The following is a 27,430-nucleotide window of genomic DNA, read 5'->3' on the forward strand; positions in this document are numbered from 1 at the left end:
GTTTAATTCTTCGTATATAATTGCTATACGAGACTCGACATTTAGGTTATCAAAATGGCCAATATTCTTGCATTTCGTGTGAACGTTTTAAGATTTAATTCCTATACAACCCCGATTTTTCAGAGTTTATATTTTAATTCATAGTAAAAAAAAGTCAAGAAAGTGCTATTTTGAAGAGTGGAAACGCAAGAAGTTAACTTTCCTAACAACGAAAGTATTATTACAATATTATTGACTATTTGCATAACATCTCGCTTAAAGTATAGATTCCATATGCATGGAGTAATATCACACTACTCCTAATCACTCACAGACAATGATGGTCATTAAGGTTTGTTAAAGTTCCAGGAAGCCATAAATTCTAATGGGTTCTATTGGGTTCCGCAACAACCTTTTCTCGCACAATTTAAATTCCGTCCAAGTTGCGTATTGTTTCATTTCGATGGAACTTTGACATTTTTAAATTGATACGAAAAAAGGTTCCTGGACCATATTTAAATTGATCCGAAAAAAGGTTCCTGGACCATATTTAAATTGATCCGAAAAAAGGTTCCTGGACCATATTTAAATTGATCCGAAAAAAGGTTCCTGGACCATATTTAAATTGATACGAAAAAAGGTTCCTGGACCATATTTAAATTGATCCGAAAAAAGGTTCCTGGACCATATTTAAATTGATCCGAAAAAAGGTTCCTGGACCATATTTAAATTGATACGAAAAAAGGTTCCTGGACCATATTTAAATTGATCCGAAAAAAGGTTCCTGGACCATATTTAAATTGATCCGAAAAAAGGTTCCTGGACCATATTTAAATTGATCCGAAAAAAGGTTCCTGGACCATATTTAAATTGATCCGAAAAAAGGTTCCTGGACCATATTTAAATTGATACGAAAAAAGGTTCCTGGACCATATTTAAATTGATACGAAAAAAGGTTCCTGGACCATATTTAAATTGATACGAAAAAAGGTTCCTGGACCATATTTAAATTGATACGAAAAAAGGTTCCTGGACCATATTTAAATTGATCCGAAAAAAGGTTTGTGGACCATATTTAAATTGATCCGAAAAAAGGTTCCTGGACCATATTTAAATTGATCCGAAAAAAGGTTCCTGGACCATATTTAAATTGATACGAAAAAAGGTTCTTAGACCATATTTAAATTGATACGAAAAAAGGTTCCTGGACCATATTTAAATTGATCCGAAAAAAGGTTCCTGGACCATATTTAAATTGATACGAAAAAAGGTTCCTGGACCATATTTAAATTGATCCGAAAAAAGGTTCCTGGACCATATTTAAATTGATACGAAAAAAGGTTCCTGGACCATATTTAAATTGATACGAAAAAAGGTTCCTGGACCATATTTAAATTGATACGAAAAAAGGTTCCTGGACCATATTTAAATTGATACGAAAAAAGGTTCCTGGACCATATTTAAATTGATCCGAGAAAAGGTTCCTGGACCATATTTAAATTGATCCGAAAAAAGGTTCCTGGACCATATTTAAATTGATACGAAAAAAGGTTCCTGGACCATATTTAAATTGATACGAAAAAAGGTTCCTGGACCATATTTAAATTGATACGAAAAAAGGTTCCTGGACCATATTTAAATTGATACGAAAAAGGTTCCTGGACCATATTTAAATTGATCCGGAAAGAAGGTTCCTGGACCATATTTAAATTGATACGAAAAAAGGTTCTTAGACCATATTTAAATTGATACGAAAAAAGGTTCCTGGACCATATTTAAATTGATACGAAAAAAGGTTCCTGGACCATATTTAAATTGATCCGAGAAAAGGTTCCTGGACCATATTTAAATTGATACGAAAAAAGGTTCCTGGACCATATTTAAATTGATACGAAAAAAGGTTCCTGGACCATATTTAAATTGATACGAAAAAAGGTTCCTAGACCATATTTAAATTGATACGAAAAAGGTTCCTGGACCATATTTAAATTGATCCGAAAAAAGGTTCCTGGACCATATTTAAATTGATACGAAAAAAGGTTCCTGGACCATATTTAAATTGATACGAAAAAAGGTTCCTGGACCATATTTAAATTGATACGAAAAAAGGTTCCTGGACCATATTTAAATTGATACGAAAAAAGGTTCCTGGACCATATTTAAATTGCTCCGAGAAAAGGTTCCTGGACCATATTTAAATTGATACGAAAAAAGGTTCCTGGATCATATTTAAATTGATCCGAAAAAGGTTCCTGGACCATATTTAAATTGATCCGGAAAGAAGGTTCCTGGACCATATTTAAATTGATACGAAAAAAGGTTCCTGGACCATATTTAAATTGATACGAAAAAAGGTTCCTGGACCATATTTAAATTGATCCGGAAAGAAGGTTCCTGGACCATATTTAAATTGATCCGAAAAAAGGTTCCTGGACCATATTTAAATTGATACGAAAAAAGGTTCCTGGACCATATTTAAATTCATCCGGAAAGAAGGTTCCTGGACCATATTTAAATTGATACGAAAAAAGGTTCCTGGACCATATTTAAATTGATACGAAAAAGGTTCCTGGACCATATTTAAATTGATCCGGAAAGAAGGTTCCTGGACCATATTTAAATTGATACGAAAAAAGGTTCCTGGACCATATTTAAATTGATCCGAGAAAAGGTTCCTGGACCATATTTAAATTGATACGAAAAAAGGTTCCTGGACCATATTTAAATTGATCCGAGAAAAGGTTCCTGGACCATATTTAAATTGATACGAAAAAAGGTTCCTGGACCATATTTAAATTGATACGAAAAAAGGTTCCTGGACCATATTTAAATTGATCCGAGAAAAGGTTCCTGGACCATATTTAAATTGATACGAAAAAAGGTTCCTGGACCATATTTAAATTGATACGAAAAAGGTTCCTGGACCATATTTAAATTGATCCGGAAAGAAGGTTCCTGGACCATATTTAAATTGATACGAAAAAAGGTTCCTGGACCATATTTAAATTGATACGAAAAAAGGTTCCTGGACCATATTTAAATTGATCCGGAAAGAAGGTTCCTGGACCATATTTAAATTGATCCGAAAAAAGGTTCCTGGACCATATTTAAATTGATACGAAAAAAGGTTCCTGGACCATATTTAAATTGATCCGGAAAGAAGGTTCCTGGACCATATTTAAATTGATACGAAAAAAGGTTCCTGGACCATATTTAAATTGATACGAAAAAGGTTCCTGGACCATATTTAAATTGATCCGGAAAGAAGGTTCCTGGACCATATTTAAATTGATACGAAAAAAGGTTCCTGGACCATATTTAAATTGATACGAAAAAAGGTTCCTGGACCATATTTAAATTGATCCGGAAAGAAGGTTCCTGGACCATATTTAAATTGATCCGAAAAAAGGTTCCTGGACCATATTTAAATTGATACGAAAAAAGGTTCCTGGACCATATTTAAATTGATCCGGAAAGAAGGTTCCTGGACCATATTTAAATTGATACGAAAAAAGGTTCCTGGACCATATTTAAATTGATACGAAAAAGGTTCCTGGACCATATTTAAATTGATCCGGAAAGAAGGTTCCTGGACCATATTTAAATTGATACGAAAAAAGGTTCCTGGACCATATTTAAATTGATACGAAAAAAGGTTCCTGGACCATATTTAAATTGATCCGGAAAGAAGGTTCCTGGATCGATTTGAAATACTTTACTGATATAAATGTTCATTACGGTACAGAACCCATTCACGCTTGCTGATTTCTTCTCCTGGACCGGAATTGAATTTATTTAAAATTCCTGGACATTTAACAACCCTAGTGATCATGTCGTTGCCGTCAGAAACTTAAATGAAATAAGGACTACCTGCATCTGTTTAAAACAAAATATATATATATCAAAGAATTACATACTTTAATGAACTAAACTGCAACAATGTGCAAATGTGTAAAAAATCAGTTCCTTCTCCCGCAATATTTCCTGCTTAACGTGATTTCATTTCCCAAAACGCTTGACAGGAGTTCGTTTAATTGAACGTGACACGTACGACTAGTATTAATAGCGTGTGTGGCTGTTGGCCCTGTGATTACCAACACACGGCCTCTGTCATTTACTGCAACGACATGCAATCACCACGGTTGCTTGCGGTACCAGATCTGACTGGATATAATGGATTTAAAGGTTAAAACTGCGTTTGATGTGTGTAGTTGTAATCTATGTGAAGTGCGGTGGATTATTATTTGAGAATGTATATTGAGGTAGACACCTAAGGAAAACTTTCTACATGCTAATATTGAAAATAATTATTGACGCAATGGAGTATACAGCATTATTCTTACTACCTCCTGCACGGACCAGCACACCACAAACCGAGGGCTTCAGGGTTCGAATCCCGGCATGAGCACGGGTAGTCCTAATGAGAATTCCTTCATCAATGTCATCATACCACCACTCATTCTCATCTTCGCGATTAGCCAAAAAGTGGAAGAAAAGCGAAGTCAAATAAGCCAAATCAATAAAGCATCATTTTGAGACTGGAATGATTTAATTTAGTGGCGAAAGTAATTCTGATTTACACAAAAATAAAATATCACTTAGTTTTACTCTATGTAGAAAATTGTCGGGTATCTCGAAATGTTCAGTTTCAGTCAGTATCGACGACTGAAAATTTTTCCAAGGGTGCCAAAGGAATAACAAGTTGGTACACTAAAATTATTTTTTATTGATTTATCATTCTTTCTCAACTCGAGCAAGTATTTATTTCATTTTCTTTATTGCGCACATTCTTATTTTATTTGCTGTGGGAATTGTTGAATTTCTAATTGAATTTTGTTTTCCAAACTTTTACGATAATTACTTCTGAATACTATTATATTTATTTATGAATAATTTTATCGAAATGAATGTATAATTTTCGCCAGGCACAACATTTTTTTAATAAAAGACGTGGAAAATTTAATATGTAAATGTTAGTAAAATGATGAGAAAAGTGGAAAACTATCGTAAAAAATGATTTTCATAAATAAAATTGAAAACAGTAAAATAAGAGATTTCAACCCAAAAATAAAGTAAAAATATATTTCACCTTTATTTCAATAAATTATTAAATAGAACGCAAAAATTAGTTGCTCGAGTTATTTTAAAGAAACAATTTGGCAGTAGAACAGGAATCGAACCCAAAACCTTAGGGACGTGAAACTTATTCGCTACCACGAGCTACCTGGCCACTTAAAAGTCATACAATAGCTTTGCCTCATCACTTGGAAAGCATCGAAACCTTCAACCGCTTTTCCTCGGATTTTTTTCTTTTTTTAAGTCCACTTTATGCACAGTAAGAAAGCTAATATCAGACTGGACCTACAGCATAAAGTGGGATACCAACCACTTGCGTCTAAACCGGGTATCAAACTTTTCCTCGGAAATTGTTGGCTAACGTGCGATATTATCAATACTCCTTTCGGGCATGATGTAAAGCGTAAGATGCACGATCAGAAAGCCTGAATGTTGCAGTGAAAACTGCAGAGAAAGATGCATTATTTTCAACAGTTTCCAATGCATGACTTATGAACAGTGAAATATATTTTCATACTATAATAGGAATTTAGTTATAATATATATAAGTATATAGTAATAAACAAGAGAGAAGAACTAATGATGAACTAAAATAGTAAACTATAATAAAATATCTAAGTTTCTCAGGAAAAGTCACACAAGTCACAAACTACGAATATCTGTTGAATTCATCTAAGAAGGAGAGGCTACGGTTTGGGAAGGGACTTTGTATAGTGCTAGGTTACCCTCTAGTGTTTTTATTATTAAAGGAATACACATTCTCGTCAGTATCCCCAGTTTTTCACATTTTTCTCAGTTGTCACACATGTCAATTTTCTCTATGTTCTCTTTATTTTCATTGGGACAAACACAAACATCCATGCCTGAAACGGGTATTAGTAATATCGCACGTTAGCCAACAATTTCCGAGGAAAAGTTTGATACCCGGTTTAGACGCAAGTGGTTGGTATCCCACTTTATGCTGTAGGTCCAGTCTGATATTAGCTTTCTTACTGTGCATAAAGTGGACTTAAAAGAAGAAAAAAATCCGAGGAAAAGCGGTTGAAGGTTTCGATGCTTTCCAAGTGATGAGGCAAAGCTATTGTATGACTTTTAAGTGGCCAGGTAGCCCGTGGTAGCGAATAAGTTTCACGTCCCTAAGGTTTTGGGTTCGATTCCTGTTCTACTGCCAAATTGTTTTTTTAAAATAACTCGAGCAACTAATTTTTGCGTTCTATTTAATAATTTATTGAAATAAAGGTGAAATATATTTTTACTTTATTTTTGGGTTGAAATCTCTTATTTTACTGTTTTCAATTTTATTTATGAAAATCAATTTTTACGATAGTTTTCCACTTTTCTCATCATTTTACTAACATTTACATATTAAATTTTCCACGTCTTTTATTAAAAAAATGTTGTGTCTGGCGAAAAGTATACATTCCTTTCGATAAAATTATTCATAAATAAATATAATAGTATTCAGAAGTAATTATCGTAAAAGTTTGGAAAACTAAATTCAATTCAAAATTCATCACTTCGCACAGCAAATAAAAATAAGAATGTGTGCAATAAAGAAAATGAAATAAATAGTTACTCGAGTTGAGAAAAAAATTTATATTATCAAACGGAAATCAAACCCAGTACCTTCTACGTGTCAAACTAACACGCTACCACCACATCACCGGGCCTTCTGACAGTCGGGCAATATATTCTTCTCGTGAGTAACCCTTGCTAAGTTTCTAATCTTTAAAGCGCTTTTCTCTCTGAAATGACTGGCTAATGTAATTGTTGTTGTGTGTCACGGAGTTATGTTTACTGCAACATTTGAACACACAATCGAGACATACAGAGTTTTGTTCCCTGCACATCATTACTTTTCTCCGAGTTCAAAAAATATCCGGAGTCGAAACTCACTGAGAGTTTTCCAGTTATGCAAAACGTGCCAGGACTAAACGGAGCATGCGCTTTATCAGGGATACGAAGGAACCTCGCACTGTTTTTTTTTTTCAACATATACACAAATACATCGTCGCTTCGGAACAACAAATTTTCATCTTTGCTGCTTTCAGATTACCAACATACGAAGTAGCATGTAATTCAAAAGGTTTTGAAGAAACCTCAGTTTTATAAATAAGGTTGGATGAAATTAGACAAAAAAAGTTGCCTTCCGCTGGGCTCGAACTCAGGTTGTCCGCATGCTAGTCCGACACGATAACCAACACTCCAAACGAGACAACATGAAACATTTTTGCAAGTACTAGTCGACAAAAATGAAAGTTTATTTTCAGATTGCTAATTCCCAAGGTATAACATGCCTTGGTAGGTGTGTCTTGCATTTTCTGTACTTTTGTTATTTGAGTAGCTTTAGTCTCTCCCTAGGTTAATCACGGGAATAGTGAGGATTTTTTTAGACGAAGATGATAAATAGACACACAGGAATAATCACCCTCGCAAAAAATCCAGAACTCGAGCCTGAAACCTTCGATGTGAGGTGTGTTTCTTGTTCTAACTATATCTGTGTATTTTCGTTACATTCATGGTATTTCGTGAGAAGATATGCAGAAAGCAAGTAAATAAGACAAGTGGGTGGAAGGGACTGGAGAATCGTAGCTACGGAATGGTGTGTTGACAGAATGTAGCTACTGCCATACTAGCACTGACAACTAGGAAGCGATCTCAATGATAACGTAGCGGCCAAGATAGACAATCTCTATATTCCTTGTGATAGAGAACCAATAGGAAGAATGAAAGGATAGATTAAAATATTAAATTTGATGTGTATCCTTTCGTCAAAATGCTTAGAAAACGATATAATATACTTGTTCACTGCTGGAATATAATAAAGATTTTTGCCCATTGTGGGGATCGAACCCAGGCTTCGCTGATGAAAGCTCTGCACGCTAAACAACACACTATCAATAACACTACATTTTCTCTTTTACAGTCAGTCTGTTTCCTTCCTCAACACCTGTAAAAGCTAATGCATCTTAATTTCTCTGATAATTGTTTCATTGTCTATTAATAGAAACCACGTACGTCAAAAATAGACGCATTCTTTCTGTAAAATATCTCATGTTTCGCACATCATACTTTTCCGTTTACTGTTATTGGAACATTGACTTAGAAGTTAAAACTTAGCTTTGTGTGTGTGTGTTTCCACGTGCATGTGTGCGACAAAAGTGGTGTGAATGTGTGTTGGATGATGTTCTAGGTATTATTTTCGTCCAAAGCATTAATATAATTGTAAAATATAAAACTTAGTGTAATGCAAGAAGTGAACATATAAACCCAGCGTTCCCAAACAATATTAACTAAGGGAACATAACGTGGACCGGGTATTATTCCATGTCGAGAACACAAGACATTACGTTCGACAATCTTCATCTCGTATTTCTCTTTGGCATCACTGCTCAATTTCCCAAGATGTATACCCGGGATTGGTATACAAGCCGCAGAATTGAAAAGCTGGTTGGGTCGTCTAGTCACAAGGCGCTTGGTGGTCAGACAACGAAGGCTTGCTTCAGTGCTTCTTCAATAGAGTCGTTACAACCTAGCAGTGTCCGTGACTGTACCAAGTGTGGGATAGGGAAGCAAACAAAACGTGTTTAAAATATCACCGTGCCACATGTGTTTATAAGTTCATTAGCATTACAAGAACAAAAGGCGTATACTATGGCAGAACACTATTCCTCACAGTTTCCACCAGCTCTATGCGGCATTCTCTGACATTTCTCCTCCCCCAAAGAAGGGCTATTTTGCTACACGAACATTGTTCACGCCGAGAGACGGTGGTTAACTCAACAATGAATTACCACACTTCCCTCTGTACAATAACCGTTCATCTCATTGCCATCTAGTGACAAGTTCACATACAACAAGTGTCACCTTCTTCAGGACATTTCATCATATTGTGGTACCGCCATTAAACTTTACAAAAAGTATAGTTGCCATGACTTATGCCCCAGCACTGGTATATTTCAGTGGAGTGGATTCAACTTTAAAATGAAGGCTCAGTCTAGAAAATACAATTTAACACCACTTTATGCACAGATAGCCTAATCGGGTCGCGAAGAAGGAATGTAACTACTGGAATGTCATCCTACCCGAAATCAAATTCGAGACGGGTTGATGACGAGGCAGCATCGATAACACCTCGCCATTCGGAAGGTTTCAAGTTCCGATTAGTCTATTTGATCACATGGTAGACTTACACGAAATGAAAACTGCTCAAGTCAGATTATGGTGTGTATTGGTAACTACTTTTAGATTTGGTTGGTTATGATTGACTTCGTAATTTCATCTTTGAAAAACTTATCATTAACTTAGGTAGGTTGGGTTATGTTAGATATTTATAAGTCAAAGATAAGTTTGTTTAGATTTAGTTAGCAAGAGTTGGAATAAGTTTAACTGTATTTTGTTATTGTATTTTTAATTAGAGAAAATGGGGTTAGGTGCAATTTTGTTGCATTAAAAACAAAGTTCTTTATTACGATAGGTTTGCTTAGTTTTGTTTCGATTAGGTGAAGTTTGAAAAACTTAGGCAAATCTTAAATATTTATACTAATACGTTTCTTATTCTTCTTGAATCGGTTTCGTCTTAATTATCCACTGCTCATTTTCTCGATTTCTTGACACAAGATGTCCACAGTGGCGGTCAAAACCAGCTACAGCTTAAATGAATCACTTACCAGTGTACATACAGGTAATTGAATCTATTGTTGTTCATTCCAATGTTATGTTAACGTGCGTTCGTCTTGTCTCTTCCATGCATATTTCACACATACGAGGACTTTTCAATAATTAAGGTTTCAAAATATCTTATTCGCATGGAACGCATTGTCATCTTATTTATTGTACAACCCTTTTACTTTCTTCACCACTGATGTTCTTGCTTTACTCGTGTTTTATCATAAACATGAGTTCAATCCACTCTTAAAGTAAATATCAATGCCATAATATGTGCCTACCACACCACAACCCTCTTCACTCCTGATCTCACTTCAACACCTTGCGTCAACATATGTCTTATCTGCCTCTTTCTCTCTCAGCACAAGAGGAAGTGACGTCACACTACAAACGCTCATGTAGTTGCGCAAGGCACTGTGATGCAAGGAAATGAACAATATCTAGAAGTAATGATCTGAAAAGGTGTCCCAAGGCCGCATGGAAAAACTAGAGCGTCGCAAAGAAACCTGATAAATTATTCATGAAACACAGGAGCGAAAGAAGGTGATTAATAATAAAAACACCAAGCTTCCCTTGCGATAGCCTGATGCATGTTTAAGCTTCACTTTTTTGGTCCACCTTGCGGGAAAGTCCCCCAAGGAAAGACTGTGATGATCTTCTTGATAATATTTCCCCAGACAAATGAATTTTGCAAGTTCCTTGGGGAAGGGAGGGGAATGTTAATTGTGTTGCAGGATGAATGCATAATCATACTGCTTATGCGTGAGGGGGCTTGGGAAATTAGCAGATAAATGGATTTATCTGGGCAAGCCTGGTCGCTAATGTTCTATATTTAGAGCAGGAGGTAATTATTGAATAAAAACAGGAAGCAGATAACTGGACATATAGAGTAAACATGCTGGTACGAACTTTGTCAAGCGAAGTCACTACTTCAATTGTTTAATGAATTTGCCACAGGTTCCGTATGAGTGGTTGGACTGATTGGTGAGAGAGATAGAGAGAAATAAAAAGAATAATTGTGTAACGTGACTGTGCCTTCAGAACAGGAAACAAAGAAACTGAACTCCTATCTTTCAAGAAACTTGTCTAGGTTCGATCTTGGAAATGAAGAGTTTATGTTATCATAAAAATTACTCTAAAATTATCAATATTAATACTGAAGTTAATACAGTTAGGTCAACATGATAAAACTACAATAAATTGTTCGCACATGGGATTTTTGCTGTCATGGGTTTACCTTACGAGACAAAATTAGAAGTGAAAAAACCGACATAAGTTGAAGGTAGAAACAATGATGGCAGAAATTCAAAGTGAATCAGCATGTTCTGAGGATTCCAGATAGACGTTGGCTTCGAAAATTATTAACTTACAGACCAAAAGGAAAAATAAATTAAGGAAGACCATATCGCCGATGGAATGACCAATTTCTGGCTTTGTTTACGCAGATCTTCAAGAGTTAGAAGAAGAAGGTCCGTGCTGTTGGACTAATTATGCATGTCGTTACAATACCGTCGATGTTGTAAGGACATCTGAGATGGTTTCTTATTAGGAATTATCATGTAATATAAAGTAATGTAAAGAGGATCCCGGAACATAAAGATGTGCAACAACACGAAAGGAAATCTGTTTCTTTCTTCACAAATAGTGCTTTTGGTCCTGGTGTAATCTGCAGTAAGTTTCATTGAGTGCTAGCAACAAGCAAAGCCAACATGACAACGGCTACAAACATTAATATAATTTTTCACTTTTCAGTATTGTTGATATTTAGATCGCTCTCCACTGTTAGAGAAGTTGTTGCAAAGTAACGGGAAGTTATTAGAAAACTTCCTACCGGTCAGCAATCCTCAAAACTTACGGTGCATTTAAAAGGTCTCGATAAAACATGGTAAGGGATATTTTGGCCGTTATTGAGTTACAAAGCAAAAAGAGCCATCCTTGAAATATCGCGTGTAATAGCATTGCACTCATTAAACGCTTCTGAAATTGGTAAACACAATAACCTTTCTTCTTAATAAACTCAATAATGACAAAAACGACACCATATTTTAGCACCGAACCCTTCCTTTAATAGTTTTATCTCGAATATATATATTAATAGAGTCAACTCTTAAATCTATTTGAAGCTAAAAGGCCAGTTAAACATTTTCTTTGTGACTTAACAGTTTGTATGCACTGGACAATAAGTTTAAAATACACATCGGTATTTGAACCAGATATCCATACGTTACAAAGTTGTACTACTATCCGCAACCATATCGGTGTTAATTGTGCCCAATATTGCACAGAGTTTTGCTCTATCTGAAAGTAGAGTGCATCAGAAATGTGAAATGTGGAACAACCTGCAACTGTAAAAGCCCCGCCTCGTGTTCTGAGAACTCAGTGTATCATCGATTTTTGAGGCTTAGCATTCATTGGAATTCACATACGGGTCCCTCATTTTATTAACTGTGGTTTGTGAAATGTTTCTGATGAATCTGGGCCTGAATTATTGTTCAACAGAAAATCCAATGGCACGTTCAAATTGCTTGTTGCTAGAACTCAATGAAACTTAGCACAGAGTTCACTCGAATGAAAATGTATTTATGATGAACGGAATAGATTTTATTTCGTGTCGTTGCACATCTTCAGTGGCCTCTTCTTCATAACTTACGTTATTTGTGGAGTTTCAAAATATCTTTATAAGGATTGTATTTGACATTGCATGTTTTGAACTTGTACAATGAAATCCTTTAGCATTAACAATGCGAACATATCAGTGTTTATGTTACTGGATTGGATCAAGGTCTTGACAATAAACAAAGGAAAAATGCATTTCTACATTAGAGATCCACACTGTTAATAAAAATAAATATGAAAACTAAACGCCAAGTAACCATTTTCATTTCTAAATCAAGTTTTCGTCCAACTTACCAACATCAAAATATTGCAAGTTGGAGATGTTTTCTTTAAGTTCATTTACATCGTGTGAATAAAATCATAGCAACTTGAGAAGTTTTGAGAAGTTTTCTCAAAAACCAATGGGTTGCGAGTGGATTAAAAATTACGTAAGATCAAAGTAATAGGAACATTTAATGTCCAACGGTTCCATTATACTTACGAACACAAGAATAAGAGTTTTAAGTATTTGCTTTTTAAAAGAAAAAAATAAATCATAACGAAATTGATTCAAAGTATATTTATATAAAATAGGTGTCATTCCCTTAAAAAAATTATAAATCGCCAAGTTGAATTTTTATACTTAATAACATTTAAAAAAATACTTTCCAAAATTTTTATTCTCTACCTAAAAATGAAAGTAATGGGTGCCTCATTTCATTAAAAGGCCATAAACAAAATAATTTTAAACAGTAACTATACATATAATGCAGTTAAAATTAACGTCAAATTTATTCTGTACTTTGGAATGCTTAATTATGCATACATCATCTAATACAATACACCACACAGAAACGTATAAACTATTCTCATCTTACAGAATATCTTGCAAAATATTCACACTCATTTTCGTTGAAACAGCATATGTGCTAACACGCCATGAAGATTTTCATCTTCTTAATTCAGTATTCGGAAATCAAAAATTGTGATTGTTGAAATATTGCATTGTTGATTATGATACTAGCAATATTTTTATCGTTTCCAACAATATAGTCTCTATTCTGCACTAAGCAATTCATCAAGACTTTGTGAAATGTTGAAACAAGTTGTATCTCTTTCAGCCGCCGATTTTTTGCCAGACGGCTGTGGTAAGCAATTCTTATGCTGACGATGCTAAAGCTTTACGGTAAAGTGAACAATATATTCTAGAGCTGTAGCCAGAGTACAAGTAGAAATTTCTTTACTAGCACCTGCTTTGTAGCTTAGGGCACTACTTGACATCCCCACAATATTAGTGGTAAGTCACAGAAGGACAAATATCGCTACGTTAGCATTTTGACGTAGTTAGAAAATGCATCAACATATTGTACATAATAATGCATTTGTAGAAAATTGAATTTCCCAGAGGAAATTGACATTTTGGTTCTCTCTGATTAGCTATAAGAAATTTAAAAACAAGGACATATTTGATCAATGCCAAAAAAATATATATAGGAATGTAATACAAACTAATATTATTGTACCCCAGCACTAATTACTTTTTTGGTAACTATGACAAATCGAACATATTTCTTTAGAACTAGGAAATAATTTAGTTAAAAGTACCAAAATTTAATAGAAATGTTTTCGGTTCATTTCAAAGATGTGTATGTATAATATTTCTAAATTAATATAGCTATATCTTCGAATTTAAACAGAAACATTCAGATGAGGTTTTTTAGTATCCATGAACGTAAATGTACATTAATCTTTACTAGATTTGGTACTTTTAACTAAATTAGTTAGTAAGTTTAAACACACGTGCTCGATTTAGTAAGAATTGCTAAAATGAAAATTGGCGCTGATGAACAATATTTTTTCGCTTATTTAAACAAATATCTCGTCATCCGTATCTTTTGATTGGTTATTTAAATATTTTTATGCAAGGTTTATGCAAAGTTTAATTGAAATTTGGTTATCACAAGATACATGTACAGTCACGGACACTTACGGGTTGTGAGGACTGGATTGAGTTTCAATAGATTTTTTACAAACCCAAAGCGTCTGTACCTGTACGCTGTGCTAACTTCATGTGCTCTTACAAACTTTGCAATTTATAACTTTCACAGAGTTTTAGGCTACCCTTCTACACTTGAACCCATTCACCTTCACAACCGCATTGCCACATCACATGCAAGTATCATATGTCATATTACCACATAGGCCTATGCATTGCAGCTATATGATACAGCAGATTGCTATACATTATGCCTACACACTGTTTCTCACTTTCACTAACATCACATTTTATATATATATCTTCACGTCAGTCGTACATACTAATCTTTAGTGCACATCTTAGTAAGCTATTTCAGGTAAATTCTGGCTTTGTTTATTGTACCGATGTATTCAAAAGAACCTCAGACATTTCCAATACACATTGTTCTCATTTCCAATGGTTGTTAATCCAGGTGTTATTAAACAGAAGTAACACGATGAAACAATTTAAACGTATACTGAGGTAAGATAAATACATAATAATTTTCTTGTTGGAAAGCATTTTTGTAAATATTGAAAGGTTACTTACTGTATGTTGAGCAGTTTGAAAAGAATATGGAACTATTCTTTTCTAACTGCTCAACAGATATGCATCAAACCACAATTTTATTCTGGAATAGGATACTAAGATTATCATCAATTGTTGAAAATAAATCTATTACAGCTAGCACATCCATGTGTGTCAAAACATAATGTAACAAATCAACATTTAATATCTTAATTCCATTTGCAATAGAATTATTCAAATATTTGCATAGATACTACTTCATATATTAATCGAATTGCCAAACGATAGGTTGTACTAGACTGCAATTAGAGATGCTTCTTAATTTGTTTCAAATTTGGAGCGAGAATTTGGGTAATTAATATTGATCATGTTCATTTCTTCACCATTTTTCACTTCGTATAGGCTATGTCATTAAATACAAGACTGGATTAGATACTGCGCACCCTGCATTTTGGAGAAGCTTAACTGACTTTAAATTTCTAAGTTAGTCTAATTGTAGAACCCGATGCTTGAAAATATTTCAGGCACGCTATTTCCAAAGTAGATAGCTGACTGCGCCATTTTGAAGCCCGTGTATTTTACTCAAATATAAGTGTGAATATATGCTCCAATGTATCTAGACTAGATCTTATACGAAGTTCAGTTCAGGATCTCACAATTCTCGTGATATTTACATAAATGGTACATTGATTCGTCCATCATCCTCAAAACAGTTTGGCTGAGGTAACATAAAGATAATACTGCATTTATCGTAATCACAATACTACTGGCTTTTCCCTCGCTTAAACAAAGGCCCATATTTGATACTTTAAGTCCAAAACTATAACATTTGTTTCCTTAGCTCGAACAAATGTGACGTAGAGAAAATTTGCAAAATGTCAAAATTTATAAGAGAACGAACGAGAAAGGTGTGGTGGAGGGGGAGGCATTTTAAGATATTCAAACTGAATATATATTTATCATCCTCACGTGAGCATTGATGCTTACAAGAAGGCTCGAGAACCATATTCCAAAACGAGGGTATCTTAAGAGAAGTACGCTAAAGGAAATAAAATAGTCCATTCTTTACAGAAAATAGAAGATATTGAAAATAGTTTTTCTTCAGATTGTAAGAGGAAAATATTAATATCTAAAATTTAGTGAATATCGCAATAAAGTAAATAGAAAAATGAAAAAGGTTCCAAACTAAAAGTTAATAAATTAGAAACTGAGAAACTCTGAGGTTGATAGTGCTTCCTCTTTTTTTGCTGGATATCATATTTTATTAAATTAGTATTTTAAAAATTACGAAATCTACTCTAGCGGCATAAATTTAAAGTTGAAAAACATGGTTGCAAACTTAAGAAAAATTAGGATGTAATTATTTGTGCACAGTTATTTTGAATTATTATTTGAAAATAGTGGACTGGCAACATTTTCTGAAAAGAAAGTGAAAGGGGTTCACAGGGCCGTGGACTGCTACTAGGTATCTATAATGAGGGAAGATTTGAGAAGGGCAAGGTGGAACAATAAGGAAATCTTCACACTAGCGTAAATAACTTCAAGGCAAAAGTTTTAATTAAACTTCCGTCGGAGATGCTACTGCGAAAGTAAAAATTCACAATGTTTTAATCATCTTGTCCCATGGAAGACGTTATTATACTCGAAGGGAGAGCAAAATCATCATTGAAATGGATTTGTTTTTGTACTCTGTCGGGGGAATCTGAGACGGGGATTGCGTTTTATGTATTGATCTATAGATATACAGCACGAATATACATGCCTTTCATAATTGTCCCAGTAACGATACACACACCATTTCGGTCATTTTTAATTAAACATCTGCTGTCACGTTATAATCAAAGGATACCAAGGTCGATCCCAGTCTAAGCAAATAGTGGTTCCGGTCCAACTTTAAACTATAGGTTCAGTCCTGATTAGCCTACCTGAGCATAGAGTCAACTTACAACAAATTTTGGTAAACTGTAATTTCATTACACGTTGCCTGTTTGCGTCAAAATACTAGGTTTCTCAATGACGTCCAAGCAGGTATCTCAGAAACTATAAATGTTAGAATAATTACAACATAGCTTAAGTTAGTATACCATCAATTGGTGTCCTGCTCCATCAGGCGTCATGAACTACGTGTGGTTCATGGACTTACGTCCACATAAAAAGACTGTAGTCTACGACACGTGCATGATTGATTGATTGAAATTAAATTTATGGGTGCGCCAGCAGTTAGGCTATTAGCACACGTCACATTATACGAAGGACTAAAATCTAGCTAAGGCTGTAAAGGGGCACTCAACACATGTACGATATAGACATAACATAGGACCACACACAACGCTACAAGGATTATACTGGTCGTAGGTCGAAACGCCAGAGCTTCGTTGGCGTGCAATAATGCAGTTACTGGAGTATGTGGAAGTGAGGTTGACTCTTGGGTGCCTTCTGAAAAGGTCAACCCTTACACCTCCGACACATACAGGGTGTAACATAAATATATGTCAATACTTGGGGAACATATTCCTCACATGTCGGACCCTGTGGCTGAGTGGTAAAAAAAAAAAAAAAAAAAAAAGTGGTTAGCACATCGCGCTGCGACGACAAGGGTCCCGGGTTCGAATCCCGCTCGGGCTTGGTTGTTTGTGAATGTCCATTCATCAATTTCATCATTTCATTACTCATTCCCATCTTCGCAAATTAGCCAAGAGGGACAAAACGCGAAGTAAAATAAACTAAATCAATCAATCAATCAATATTCCTCACATGGAGACAATGATATAATGTTATATGAACATGGGTCCGGAAATGCGTCATTGACGAGTTAGAACGCATTTTTGAAAACGCTGCACACTCTGTATGAGGCGAAAGCGGTGTAATGTGGAATCTCGAAAAAGCTGTCAGATGCCACATATCCCACATCTGAACTGGCGGAGACATGGAGGGAGACATTAGTGTTGACCCCGGGTGAAATTGGGGGGTGGGCTGGGGGATCGAGAAACACATCGTAGTCAGGAAGAGCTTTATTGACACGTTACAGTTCGTATGCTACATACTACACAACACCACAACACTGCACACCAGATCTGTAGGTAACAGACAAACAGGTTCGAAATGCTTAAAATGTCCGCCATGTGCACGGAGACATGCAGCAACTCGCCGTTGCATACACTCCCGGATGCGCTCGTGAATCCCTGGAGAATTCCGTATCGTATCGCATCCGTCCAGAATACGGACACGAAGGCTTTCAGCATCGTGTACCGGTGTTGCATACACAAGAGCCTTTAAATTACCCCAGAAATAAAAGTGTAGTGGGTTGATGTCTGGAGAGTGTGAAGGCCACGGAATGGGTCCACCCCTACCGATACACCTACCACGGAAATGTCGATGCAGAAACCGACGAACATTCACACTGAAATGGGCAGGAGCTCCATCGTGCATGAAGTACATGTGTCGTCGTATATCGAGTGGCACTTGTTCCAATAGCACAGGTAAGGTGTCCCGTAAAAATGCTTTGTATGTCCGTGCGTTAAGCCTGTGGGGAAGCACATAGGGTCCCACCAAGTAATTACCCACAATGCCAGCCCACACATTGACGGCGAACCGGTGTTGATGACGTGATTGCACAATCGCGTGCGGATTCGCGTCAGTGCATACGTGCTGATTGTGGAAATTCACAATCTGGTCACGTTGGAAGGAGGCCTCATCGGTAAATAGCACAGTTGCACTAAAGTCAGGGTTGTCACATTGCTGGCGAAACCATTTACAGAACACTACTCGTGCGGGGAAATCGGCTGCTGACAGTGCCTGCACGCGTTGTAAATGGTACGGGTACAACCGGATGTCACGCAATACTCTCCAGATAGTCATGTGGTCCACATCACGTCTGGCTGCTAATTGTCTTGTGCTGACACTCGGATCCCCTTCAACGGCATGTAGAATCTCCTCCTCCGGTTGTGGTGTTCTCGTCCTTCTCGGCCTCCCCCTGTCACGGGTGGCAGGCGTGAATGTTCCTTGTTAGATCAGACGACGATGGATTGCCTGAAACATTCTGTCTGGGCACTGTTGTTCTGGATATCTCTCGCGGTACAAAGGCTGAGCGCGACTACTATTGCCGTCTCCTAACCCATACATGAAATGGGCATCGGCCAATTCTGCATTTGAATACCTGTACATTTGACTGTACCTGCACCCACGTCCGCGATGAATACATAACAACTGACAGTACTTCCTCGATGCTGGTCGGGCAAGCAGTCACACGGGTGTGGTGAACCGCCGAACTGACGCGTTGTACCTTCCCCTCCTCCGTACGTTCATCCGGGGTTCACCAACGTCTACTACATTACATGCGGACTGCGTGTTCTGGTATGGGGTGTTGTGTAGTATGTAGCATACGAACTGTAACGCGTCAATAAAGCGTTTCCTGACTACGATTTGTTTCTCGACGCCACAGCCCACCGCCCTTTTACCGGGGTCAACGCCAATGTCTCCCACCATGTTTCCCGCTAGTTCAGATGTGGGGTATGAGGCATCTGACAGCTTTTTCGCCTCATATACAGTGCGCAACGTTTTCGAGAATGCGCTCTAACTCGTCAATGACGCATTTCCGGACACATGTTCATATAACATTATTTCATGGTCTCCATGTGAGGAATATGACATATATGACATATATTTATGTTACACCCTGTATATGATTCATAAAAATATCACTTCAAAGTTCATGGCCTTTGATTCTTAATATGTAAACCCAAAATATTTATGCAATGTGGCTTTCCAACTCTTGTAATATGGTATCATCACTAAGGAAAACAAGTGTGTAGTTTAGGACACGCATCTTGTAATTTGGTATACTCACTAAGGGATACAAGTGTGTAGTTTAGCACACGCATCGTGTAATATGGTGTCCTCACTAAGGGATAGAAGTGAGTAGATTAACACATGCATCTTGTAATATGGTATACTCACTAAGGAATACAAGTGTGTAGTTAGCACACGCATCGTGTAATATGGTATACTCACTAAAGGATAGAAATGTGTAGTTTAGCACACGCATTGTGTAATATGGTATGCTCACTAAGGGATAGAAGTGAGTAGTTTAGCAAACGCATCGTGTAATATGGTATACTCACTAAAGGATAGAAATGTGTAGTTTAGCACACGCATTGTGTAATATGGTATACTCACTAAGGGATATAAGTGAGTAGTTTAGCACACGCATCGTGTAATATGGTATACTCACTAAGGGATACAAGTGTGTAGTTTAGCACACGCATCGTGTATTACGATATACTCACTAAGGGATACAAGTGTGTAGTTTAGCACACACATCGTGTAATATGATAAACTCACCATGGGATACAAGTGTGTAGTTTAGCACACGCATCGTGTAATATGATATCCTCACTAAGGGATACAAGTGAGTAGTTTAGCACATGCATCTTGTAATATGGTATACTCACGAAGGGATACAAGTGTGTAGTTTAGCACTCACATCGTGTAATATGGTATCCTCACTAAGGGATACAAATGAGTAGTTTAGCACATGCATCTTGTAATATGGTATACTCACTAAGGGATACAAGTGTGTAGTTTAGCACACACATCGCGTAATATGGTATACTCACGAAGGGATACAAGTGTGTAGTTTAGCCCACGCATCGTGTAATATAGTATACACACTAAGGGATAGAAGTGTGTAGTTTAGCACACGCATCGTGTAATATGATGAACTCACCAAGGGATACAAGTGTGTAGTTTAGCACACGCATCGTGTAATATGATATCCTCACCAAGGGATACCAGTGAGTAGTTTAGCATACGCATCGTGTCATATGACAAACTCACTCATTGATACAAGTGTGTACTTTAGCACACGCATCTTGTCAAATGATATACTCACTACGGGATACAAGTGAGTAGTTTAGCACACACATCGTATAATATGATAAACTCACGAAGGGATACAAGTGTGTATTTTGGAATCACATCATGTAAAATGGTATACTCACTAAGGGATACAAGTGAGTAGTTTAGCACACGCATCGTGTAATATGGTATACTCACTAAGGGATAGAAGTGTGTAGTTTAGCACACGCATCGTGTATTATAATATCCTCACTAAGGGATACAAGTGTGTAGTTAGCACACGCATCGTGTATTATGGTATACTCAGTAAGGGATAGAAGTATGTAGTTTAGCACACGCATCTTGTAATATGGTATACTCACTAAGGGATACAAGTGTGTAGTTTAGCACACGCATCGTGTATTACGATGTACTCACTAAGGGATACAAGTGTGTAGTTTAGCACACACATCGTGTAATATGATAAACTCACCATGGGATACAAGTGTGTAGTTTAGCACACGCATCGTGTAATATGATATCCTCACTAAGGGATACAAGTGAGTAGTTTAGCACATGCATCTTGTAATATGGTATACTCACGAAGGGATACAAGTGTGTAGTTTAGCACTCACATCGTGTAATATGGTATCCTCACTAAGGGATACAAATGAGTAGTTTAGCACATGCATCTTGTAATATGGTATACTCACTAAGGGATACAAGTGTGTAGTTTAGCACACACATCGCGTAATATGGTATACTCACGAAGGGATACAAGTGTGTAGTTTAGCCCACGCATCGTGTAATATAGTATACACACTAAGGGATAGAAGTGTGTAGTTTAGCACACGCATCGTGTAATATGATGAACTCACCAAGGGATACAAGTGTGTAGTTTAGCACACGCATCGTGTAATATGATATCCTCACCAAGGGATACCAGTGAGTAGTTTAGCATACGCATCGTGTCATATGACAAACTCACTCATTGATACAAGTGTGTACTTTAGCACACGCATCTTGTCAAATGATATACTCACTACGGGATACAAGTGAGTAGTTTAGCACACACATCGTATAATATGATAAACTCACGAAGGGATACAAGTGTGTATTTTGGAATCACATCATGTAATATGGTATACTCACTAAGGGATACAAGTGAGTAGTTTAGCACACGCATCGTGTAATATAGAATACACACTAAGGGATAGAAATGAGTAGTTTAGCAAACGCATCGTGTAATATGGTATACTCACTAAGGGATAGAAGTGTGTAGTTTAGCACACGCATCGAGAATTATGATATACTCACGAAGGGATACAAGTGTGTAGTTTAGCACACGCATCGTGTCATATGACAAACTCACTCAATGATACAAGTGTGTACTTTAGCACACGCATCTTGTAAAATGATATACTCACTACGGAAAACAAGTGAGTAGTTTAGCACACACTTCGTATAATATGATAAACTCACGAAGGGAGACAAGTGTGTAATTTAGCACTCACATCGTGTAAAATGGTATACTCACTAAGGGATACAAGTGTGTAGTTTAGCACACGCATCGTGTAATATGGTATACTCACTAAGGGATACAAGTGTGTAGTTTAGCACACGCATCGTGTAATATGGTATACTCACTAAGGGATACAAGTGTGTTGTTTAGTACACGCATCGAGGATTATGATATATTCACTAAGGGATATAAGTGTGTAGTTTAGCACACGCATCGTGTATTATGGTATCCTCACTAATGGATACAAGTGTATAGTTTAGCACATGCCCAATGCTGTAACTAAATGGTTGCAAGATGGTACACTGCAAGCGATTACCATGTAACCCGACACCAAAATCCAACTTGAGGACTTAAGGATTACTTACAGTAGAACCCTCGTTCTGTCTCCTGCGGGAAAAAGACAACTTATCGTGCCTGAATCCATAACGCAAAAGCGGGACACACTTTCTTCAGAGAGATCTTACCGTAGACCGACCCAAAAGCAAACTGAGATAAATCTGTTTCCCTACCTCTTTAATACATTTTTTGTCCGCACTAGCGCCGCTTAACGTGTACTACGTAGAATCATGCGAGAACAGATGATGACATCTCTACAGCAACCGATTAAAATCGTAAATCACCCATCCAAGTGAAATTTTGCGGAACTGTGTCTTACGAGTAGATAAGACATACATATTATAATGTTAGCCATGTGCTAGATGTTAATACAAACAATTGTAAGTTAAATAATACAACTTCTCTAGGTCCATGCTCCACAGTTAACAGAAATAACGCTGATAGTAATCGCAAGAAACTCTGAATATTCATCACAAATAACGCATATAAAGCAAAGAATTATTATGGAAATGGTGAGAATTTCCCAGGATCATTGCAAATCTTCCTCGCTGGGGCAAAATTTTAATGGTATTTTCGTGTGAAGTCGACTTCTCAAATTACAATTTCTGAAAGGAAGAAAATAATATCCAGGTGTACTGGATACTATAAGTTACGAGTGCTGAAGAGTGTGTTGTGACTACCGATTCGTCTGGCATGATTGGGACCTCTGATTGCGCACAGTCTCTAATAGTTTGAAAGTCATATTCTCCATCTTAGGACTTCCACAATCTGGACATATATTCCAGTTCTTGATTTTCAGAGCTTCTCTCTGGACTCCAAACCTCCAGTTACGGTATCGGTACCTTTGGAAATTTCTCCTAGGTTCAGTTCTTCGATTAAGCTCAAGTCACGTTCTACAGGGTGTCTCACTCGCTCTCGGCCCCAGATATTCTAGTCCCTTGGATACCTGTATGTTGTACTGCTGCTCGAAATTCAACATCACACACTTCTAAATTCCTTCCACAACTTTCGTCTCTCGCTCATCAAACAAGTCAAAGTCCTATAAAAGCTTAGCAAACTCTTTCATCTCTCTCGGAGCCTGAAACATACAGAGATTTTCGCACTCGGTACGGTAGCTGACAAATAAATAAACTATCCAATTTCTCTGAGAATTATACCCAGGATCCTATATGCGGCATAAACACTCCAAGCTTGTCAACTTTTCGATTAAATTGCCTGTTTCTAGCTGCACCTAACCCTCTCAGTGTTTTTTCCAGAGACTTTTCTCTCTGAATTTATAGCAAAAGTCGTCCTAGACTTAAAGGTCATCTATATTTCTTGACAACAAACCCTTTGGCCCGGAAACACAGGAGGTAGCAATTGCAGGCGATAGTTGTCTGACACCTGCAAACACTCATGATTTCATGTAGTTATTTAGATATTTTTTCACGGACTTGCCCTCCTTGTTGTCGTTTCGAAAGGCAGGCTATATCTGACATGCGGGGCAACTTATAAGAAAGCCATCTTCTAAGAGAGTATTCTTGTTTACTAGACCAATCGAGATGTTTTCGTTGCATTTACTTTGGTAAGGCACCAGAAGAGGCGTTCCTCACAAAGTGAGGTTTATAACAGTAGAATTTGGATTGAAGTGTCTTTCAGAGGAAAATTGAGCCAACCAAAGTCCGAGCTTCTTTAGAGCATTGAATCTGTGAAAAGTAAACACTGTGTTCGCCCCACTCTCTTCGGAGAATAGTTTCGAGTTTCTTTATTTCGGCAAGCAGGAAGTGGAATTTTTTATTCACTCACCTCTCAATCCTATCAGTCTTGCCCTCTAAGATGTGTACAACAGACTCAAGCTGCTTTTCTTGATCTTCATTGCATTCACATGGCTTTATTTCCTTTACCTCTTGGACTTGACGAAATCCCAGCAGATGTTTTTGACCTTGCCATGATGTTGCAGGTCCCAATTGTTTTTGCACTACGTTCACTTTTTCCTTCATCCAAGCTCTCGGTCACCTTTCCAATCTCTTCCTGACAGTTAGTTTTATCTAACTTTAATTCAGTACTCAAATCCTGCAATTGTCCCCATATAATATCCAGTTTAGTTTTTCTTTTACCTCTATTTTTCGTTTCTCTAGTTCATTCTCGTCTTCCTAAATCTGTACCAAATTTCTAAGCTCTTGCAACTCAAATTTTTGCTGAGATTCCTCTCTCTGTATAGTCAATTCTTTTGCTCATTCTTTCTTACGTATAGCAAATCCTTCAGCTCATTGTTTTACACGTTTAGGTTCTTCTTTCGCTTTCTCTAGCCACCCTTTCTCTCCTAATAAGAATGCCACTTGCAATTATAAAGAACATATTTCATTCTGGCTTTCTCGGCTCAGGCAATTTCTATCTCACACTACTTTTCAATTTTTAATCGTGCCTACACTGTTCTTCTTTCATCTTCTTTCTGCCTACGTTGTTCTAAGATTTCTATGTCTTTCTTCTCTACCCTTCATCGAACACTGTAGCAACACCTGAACTGCTGGAGTTTAAATAGGTGAACGAGCTTCTGGCTTCGCTATCATGTGTGGCACCGATATACAGGACAGGATCTTTCGCTCACTGTTATTTCAGTAATTTCTCACAGAGATAATTTTTAGTGTAGAGGAATTTTATCACCGCTATTAAACAATATTATGTTCTTTAAAAACTTAAGTATTTGCAAGCCGACGAAAGTTCCAAGAAACTACTGAGGGGCAGAAAAGTACATTATTTCCTATGAAATTGAACTATCCAATTTCGTTCTCTAGCATATTTCTTGTTATTAACACTTCCACGCACTTTATTTGTTAGTTGTGTTACCTCTATGTGAATAAATTGCCCATATATTGGAAATTAGTAGCGGTGATTGGCTGAAAAAACCGGCAGGAGGGGTCGGGCAAAGACAGTTTACTTTTTCTTTGTAGACAAGGCTTAGGATTAACAGGGGTGGAAAAGTGGCTAAACGTGGAGGGCAACTGCCTCCCACGCCCCCCTAATCGCCGTGACTGTTGGAAATGAAACCGCTGTACGAAACTATGTTGATGTGTAAAATAGTCTCGGATTGACGGAGAGGGGAAATGTAGGAGGGGACAAAGAACATTGGTGTGACGGAAGTTTGAATTCTTCTAATACAGTGATTTTCGACGGGTCCGGACACGCTCTAGATACACCCCTGTTCCATACCCATCAATACAATAAAGCAATGAGATAAAATGAGGTTTGTATTTCTCCGATTGAACTTTCACCAATGCCCCGCTCCCCTAATCAGAGGGTCTGCGCACTCCTATGGTCAATACACCAAACCAACCTCAGTTTCAACGTTTATGGCTGTGGCTTGTCACTATCCATGATTACCAAAAAGTCTTTCACTTTTACTTATCTATCAACTTTCACTTACTTCCCTGTCACGTGCCAGTTCCGACGACACAATGAAAAATGCAAGGAAGAAATGTTTCCCGAGAGCGACGATAGATGGCAGCACGCCATATAAAGAAGAGCAGAGTTCATTGTAGAAACTAGGAGCGGAGAAGAGCGATTATATACGTATATTATAGTAAATGCAAAATATATAAAGGAAGAGTATAAAAATTATAGAAGGAGTGAATAAAATGTTGTATATAGCCAATTAAGATAATTAAGACTATGCTCGTATATGAAACAATTAGGAAAGGTAATAAGTGAGCAAATTAATTCAGAAATGTCTCTCTCCTTTTTGATCCTATTGTCGTTTTCACGTTCAGAAGACACAATGGCCTCTTATGGACAATGCTTTTCTTATGGGAAATACGAGCGCGCTGTTGTGAAATTTCTCGATTTACAAATTTAGCTTACGTAAAATCGGTACCTGCAGTTTTGCAGGAAATTCTGTAGAGAATACGATGGTGAGCACAAAAAAGTGGTAACTTGTTTACATATTTTTAGATAAATTAAAAACGCAAATTTTCTGTGAAAACAAAATTTTTACATTGTTTTCATTCCTAACGTTCAAACATGCCGTAAAATTTAAGCATTCATTATGAAAAAAATTGACACGGTTTTCTAATTGTCATAGGTGATGGTAGTGCTCAGAATTGATCAATACTTTAAAGCATATTCGCATTAAAAAATATTCAAATAAAGTATGTGGAGATTTTTTATATTCGTGCAGTAGAAAATTCAATTTTTTGTTATGTAATTCCAAGTAATAACTTCCAGCGACAAAGTTGTGAAGAAAATAATGAAATTATCTTTTATAACCACTCAAAGGTTCCCAGAAATATTACTTCCATGCATTTGGAGTTTCTTTTTAACCCGAACCGCGCGCGAAGTAAGGGGACGTTGTCTGGCCATCTTGAGCCGACTCACCGCAGTATTCCGGCTAATCACCACCAAGTTTTCGAGTTGTTATTTTATTTCCATTCAGTAAAAATATTAACTTCATTCAGTTTGTTATAATAGAATTGCAATTACTTTAATCTAATAATTGACAATTAGGCTATTTCCAATGCTGCTGTTGTGAGCAACATTAGTGCTGTCGCAAATACACGTTGTTTTGTTTTTGTTTACAGTACTGTCGACATTAATACTGAAATGAATATCACCTTTCAGTTTCCAACGTACACATAAATTCATAGACAATAATGAATTTATATATATATATATGTAACACATTACCATATCTCAATGTTATTCTATGAAATAATTACAGAGAAAGGCGAATGAATATTAAATGTGCCTGTGTATTAAATTAAATCTAATGGGAAAATTACATGCTAATGAACTGTAATGTTCACAGTATAATATTAATATTAATAATTACATATAATTACCATTTTATATAAAATATGTAACACCTACATTGTGAAGGAAGCTCATCATCGACATGAGCT

General features: G+C 36.6%; 1 protein-coding gene across 4 annotated transcripts in view; it reads left to right on the top strand.

Annotated features, from left to right (window-relative positions):
- LOC145978911 (potassium voltage-gated channel protein eag-like) overlaps window positions 1-27,430 on the top strand; it is a 420,913-nt gene that overhangs the window by 292,904 nt on the left and 100,579 nt on the right. For 2 of the 4 annotated variants that reach the window (XM_083111868.1, XM_083111870.1), the window contains exon 5: window positions 13,440-13,466. The exons of the other annotated variants lie outside the window; for them this stretch is intronic. In XM_083111868.1, coding sequence (XP_082967994.1) covers window positions 13,440-13,466 — 27 coding nt within the window. The remainder of the gene's footprint in view (window positions 1-13,439; window positions 13,467-27,430) is intronic. 4 annotated transcript variants of the gene reach the window in all.

Source organism: Lepisma saccharinum, chromosome 25, assembly GCF_977018435.1.
Source record: "Lepisma saccharinum chromosome 25, izLepSacc3.1, whole genome shotgun sequence".
NCBI lineage: Eukaryota > Metazoa > Arthropoda > Insecta > Zygentoma > Lepismatidae > Lepisma > Lepisma saccharinum.